At 45.2% G+C, this 5,405-nt stretch overlaps 1 protein-coding gene across 2 annotated transcripts; it reads right to left on the bottom strand.

The window, feature by feature from the left end:
• Nucleotides 1–2,967: 2,967 nt before the first annotated feature.
• UBB (ubiquitin B) lies at nucleotides 2,968–5,405 on the bottom strand. 2 transcript variants are annotated; one of them, XM_039507920.1, is made up of 3 exons: nucleotides 5,093–5,405; nucleotides 4,255–4,266; nucleotides 2,968–3,570 (listed from the first exon to the last, which is right to left on the bottom strand). In XM_039507920.1, exons 2-3 carry the CDS (start codon nucleotides 4,258–4,260, stop codon nucleotides 3,115–3,117), a joined length of 462 nt encoding a protein of 153 aa, XP_039363854.1. In that variant the 5' UTR covers nucleotides 4,261–4,266; nucleotides 5,093–5,405; the 3' UTR covers nucleotides 2,968–3,114. The 2 variants fall into 2 exon arrangements, with proteins under 2 accessions (XP_039363854.1, XP_039363852.1); XM_039507918.1 differs by having other exon boundaries at nucleotides 2,968–4,266; nucleotides 5,093–5,393.

Consider the following 5,405-nt stretch of genomic DNA (forward strand, 5'->3'; position numbering starts at 1 on the left):
GACATGCAGAGGCCCGTTACAAAGCCCAGTTTGTAGCAAGGAGGATGTTATCAGAGCCTGATTATATGGGTGTGATGCTCTGTACCTCAGGGGAACACCCAGCACCCCCATGTTCATCCTTGTAAAATGGTTGTGTGGTATCCAACAGTTTGTCATGTTAGGTGTCTTCAGAAGGCTCATGATGCACTGAGCATTGTTGTTACAATAATGTTGTTATAATTTCATGTATGGAGTTATGAGGCTGAAAATGTATCCTCATGGCTTAAAATAAGCCTAAGCAAAAATTCTCCAAGAGGCAGCTCACACCTCATCAGGGCAGGAATGGGACAAGCCCAGCCTCCCAAGAACAAAGAACACTGGCCTAGGCAGCAACAAAAGAATGTTAGACTCTCCAGGGAGTCACCCCGCTTCCTTTGGTCAGTTTTGAACTGTGAGAAGTAATGTTCACCTGACTCTGAAGGGGCAGGCACAAAGCCAAGAGGGAAGAAAGGCCATGATAAAAGGGAAGAGACATTTGCTATGCTCTTCCTCTCTTCCACCTACATCTACAGACACCACCACACCAAGCGACTGAAGACCTGATCAAAGGAGAGAGCTGGGCTGAAGAGCAACTGGCCAGCCTGTAGTGAGAAGCATCTAAGTTTGTAAGGGCACTGAAAGTGTTACAAGCGACTTATAATGCATTTTGCTTTTATTTCATTCGACCAAATCTGACTTATGTTTTGACTTATAATCACTAAAATTATCTTTATTGTTAATAAATCTGTGTTTATTCTACCTAAAGCAGTGCATTTGGTTTGAAGTGCATCATAGACTCCCCTTGGGATAACAAGCCTGGTACATATCAATTTGTTAAATTAATCAAACTCCTAAAAGCTTGCAGCATCCAGCAGACATAACTGAACACAGCAAGACAGATTCCTAGGGTTGTGTAGGACTGGTGATATCAATTAGTATCATTTGATTGCAAGTAGCTGGAAGCAGCTTACATACCAAAGGCTGTGTATGAACAGCCCAGGTGTGTGGTGGTGGTGGTGGGTGGGTTGAACAACAGAGCAGGGTAAGGCTGGCTCCCAGAGTCAAGGTTTGGAGTAACCTAGCAGATCACCGGGCCAGATAATGCCAGAGGGGAATGTTACTATGTATTATAAATATTCCATTTTTAAAAATTAGCTTAAAAATTAAGGTGATTAGCAGTATGGAAACCAAATTCAGAGTTTGGCTACTAATCTTGTCCTCAATTTAGCCTACTGTTATTACTGGGATCTGAGCATAATAAATGTGTATTATAGATGGACAGGAACAACCTTAACACACTAGCAGCCTCACTTCCCATTATAAGACCCTGTTTTCAGTTGCTTGTAACTTTATGCACATGTACATATATCTCCAAAATCCCAGAAAAACTGACAAGACTTTTTTAGCAGGAATCTTTTGCAACAGACCTATTATAGTGAGGAACAGTCAGTTTTGCTACAAACTCAGTACAAGAACTGTATCATACTATTATACTAGCTGGCTGTCACAGCACTTTACAAATTAAATGCTACCCCCATTTCACTTCTGGGAAGACAGCATAAAGTGACTCAACCAACTGCATACAGCAAAGTCACTGACAATGTAAGCCAACCATTCCCAGACCAAATCATTTTCAGTCATTTTAATTACTTCTGTAGAGGGGAACCTAATTTTCTCTACCATTGTGTAAATGTTTTGCTGTGAAACTATTTACAAAGGGAGTCACATCAAACTGTTTTACACTTTGGTGCAGAAGTTAAAGAGTCTGTAAGCACAAGTTAAATGTACTTTGTTCATAGGATAATACCCTTTGCTGTTGACATATAATGTAACTTCCCATAGAAATGTTTAAGGTTGAAACTCCCTCAACCTATAATTAGTTGTTACAAGAAATCTCACCTATTTATGAAAAACCCACAAATTGAAACAGTGATGTTTCCTCGACAGCAGCAGCAGATACTGTTACACAACTAAAAACTCATAAACTTACAGAATAGTGTAATTTATAGGGCATAAATGCACACAATATTGAGTTGCCATACAGTATATTTCCAACACCCACTGTTGGAGCAAACACTAGTTCAGCTCTCATGTAAAGCATTCTTTTTACTCAAGGAAAGTATGGTTGACTGAAGTAATAGGCAAGCTATTAGGCACAGAAACACTCCAAATTATCTATCACACAACCCCTTTGCTTAAAACTAAAGCCCACTATTTGACTAGTATAATATTAGCCTTTTATGAAGCAGTGTAGCACTATTAAATGTACCAAATGTGAAAACCTATGGCAATGTTAGTTCTTACAAAGCTAGGAAGACTTTCAGTCTCTGCTCAAAACCAGTGCCAAAGTTTCATGTGTGTATTTAATACCATGTGTGAATGAGTGGTCTAATCATTTTTTATTACACTGTAATAATCCAGCAATGCATTCTCTTCAGTATTGCTGATGCAATCTACAGATGGAAAGCAAGAAACAGCAAAGAACTGAGAATACGTTCAGTTCTCCCAGTCCCTTCTGTTCCCATTAAGAAAACAACTCAAATGTCAAACAGCAAGACTTACACTTGGCTTTTTCCTTAAAAGATTAGTGTAAGCAACATTATTAAAAGTGGGCATAATCCAGAGGAAAAGCAGCTTATGCAGTGCTTAGTAGCAGAAGAACACAAGGCATTTATTCAATTGTGTATAGCCAAACAGAGGATCCAGACTCTGCTCAAGAGACTGGAAAAGGATTATAGTAATAACAGCCTTAAACATATCAGTGGAAGTTCTATAACAAGGGGAGAATAGTCTAAAGTGAGAGTTACCACCTTACATTGCATAATTCTGATATGTTGAAAGTAAGCTCAACATCAGATATTAGTAGCTGAGCCTCCATGGAATAAGTTTTATTACTGTGTGAAGATTGCGAAGTGAAACTATAGTACATTTTACCCAAAGACCACCAGGTAATGTGCAACAAAAATCTTTATTAGCATTCACAGACTGTTCAGCAGTTTCTGCAACTTGTATTTAACTTACAATATTAAGACATTAAAGGGCTACAGTGCAAAAACAAATGCTGTTGGCAATAATGTAAAGCAAGGTCCACAATAACTAACAGCCACCCCTCAGACGCAGCACAAGGTGGAGGGTGGATTCCTTCTGGATGTTGTAGTCAGACAGGGTGCGGCCATCTTCCAGCTGCTTGCCAGCAAAGATCAGCCTCTGCTGATCAGGTGGGATGCCTTCTTTGTCCTGGATCTTAGCCTTGACATTCTCAATAGTGTCACTGGGCTCAACCTCTAGGGTGATGGTCTTGCCAGTCAGGGTCTTCACAAAGATCTGCATACCACCTCTCAGACGCAGCACAAGATGGAGGGTTGACTCCTTCTGGATGTTGTAGTCAGACAGGGTGCGGCCATCTTCCAGCTGCTTGCCAGCAAAGATCAGCCTCTGCTGGTCAGGTGGGATGCCTTCTTTGTCCTGGATCTTAGCCTTGACATTCTCAATGGTGTCACTGGGCTCAACCTCTAGGGTGATGGTCTTGCCGGTCAGGGTCTTCACAAAGATCTGCATACCACCTCTCAGACGCAGCACAAGATGGAGGGTTGACTCCTTCTGGATGTTGTAGTCAGACAGGGTGCGGCCATCTTCCAGCTGCTTGCCAGCAAAGATCAGCCTCTGCTGATCAGGTGGGATGCCTTCTTTGTCCTGGATCTTAGCCTTGACATTCTCAATAGTGTCACTGGGCTCAACCTCTAGGGTGATGGTCTTGCCAGTCAGGGTCTTCACAAAGATCTGCATACCACCTCTCAGACGCAGCACAAGATGGAGGGTTGACTCCTTCTGGATGTTGTAGTCAGACAGGGTGCGGCCATCTTCCAGCTGCTTGCCAGCAAAGATCAGCCTCTGCTGATCAGGTGGGATGCCTTCTTTGTCCTGGATCTTAGCCTTGACATTCTCAATGGTGTCACTGGGCTCAACCTCTAGGGTGATGGTCTTGCCAGTCAGGGTCTTCACAAAGATCTGCATACCACCTCTCAGACGCAGCACAAGATGGAGGGTTGACTCCTTCTGGATGTTGTAGTCAGACAGGGTGCGGCCATCTTCCAGCTGCTTGCCAGCAAAGATCAGCCTCTGCTGGTCAGGTGGGATGCCTTCTTTGTCCTGGATCTTAGCCTTGACATTCTCAATGGTGTCACTGGGCTCAACCTCTAGGGTGATGGTCTTGCCAGTCAGGGTCTTCACAAAGATCTGCATCTTGAACTGTACAGAAAGAAGTATCAGAAAGAGTTTCAACTTCCTATACCGATTCACTTGCTACAGAGCACAATGAAGAACCCCATATACAAATCCCAAAGCTTCACACCAACATTTCAGTATGTGAACTGAACCTAAACACACAAAATCAGTAAATAATCAGTACCAAAAACTCTTCCCTCCCCTCTGTATTTAAATAAAGGACTTTTTTGGTGAGAGACATTTCCATGACTGGTTCCCCACCACCCCCTATGTTGCTGGCTTAAGAAAATGCCTGTCTCCTATCCACCAGGGAAGAAGTCTGGCGTTATCAAGTTTAAATGCTTTCCCCAACGGGGAACACAACCCCCCCCCCCTTCGCGGCTTTACCAGCGCTCCCGTCGTCTAAGGAGGGAATGCTGTGCCACCTTCCCACCCGCGTCTTCGGCACCTTTACCTACCCGGGCAGCCCGCCCGCCCGACCCCACCCCACCCGCAGCAGGTCGCCCTCAGCCCGCTCTCCGTGACCCTTCTAAGCGACACACGCGGGTTACCGGAGCTTGGGACCCTCCCGCTTCCCTCCCCAGGCACAATGGCCGCCAGTGACTCAGCACTCTTCCCTTCCGGGCAGGCAAAGCAATGGCGGCGCGCAGCCTGCGCCATCTTAGACCGGGTCCCCTCCCTCCACAAGACGCTCAGACACAGAAAGGCAAAAGCCAGAGGCTGTGCCCGCAACCCCCCTAAGCGGCTCTGTGCGTTCCCTACACTAATCGCCCCCCCATCTCCCTCCCCCACTGTCCCTAGCGAATACACCTCCTGTTTCCCCTTCACATAGCCCTGTGTCGCTTCTTACCGTTAACCTCGCGCGGCTTGGACACTTGATATGGAAGGCTGGAAAATTCACCTAGCGACCGCCCAGATACACAACGACACAGCCCAGTTCTTGTGGTAAACTACACTGCTCACGCCTCACCCGCTCCTATTTATAAGGCTGCTGACGCCAACGGCCTTGACCATTCACGCACAGATAGTGTCAGTGCGGTGCAGAAAATAGTCCCCAGCAATGGCCCTGCACCACAGAGGGATACAGGCCCTTCCCCCTCACAGATCCTTTTCTGAAGTCTCAGGGTATGTCTGTTACTCCCTGTGAGAAATCCACAGCTCTG

Source organism: Mauremys reevesii, linkage group 20, assembly GCF_016161935.1.
Source record: "Mauremys reevesii isolate NIE-2019 linkage group 20, ASM1616193v1, whole genome shotgun sequence".
Classification (NCBI taxonomy): domain Eukaryota; kingdom Metazoa; phylum Chordata; order Testudines; family Geoemydidae; genus Mauremys; species Mauremys reevesii.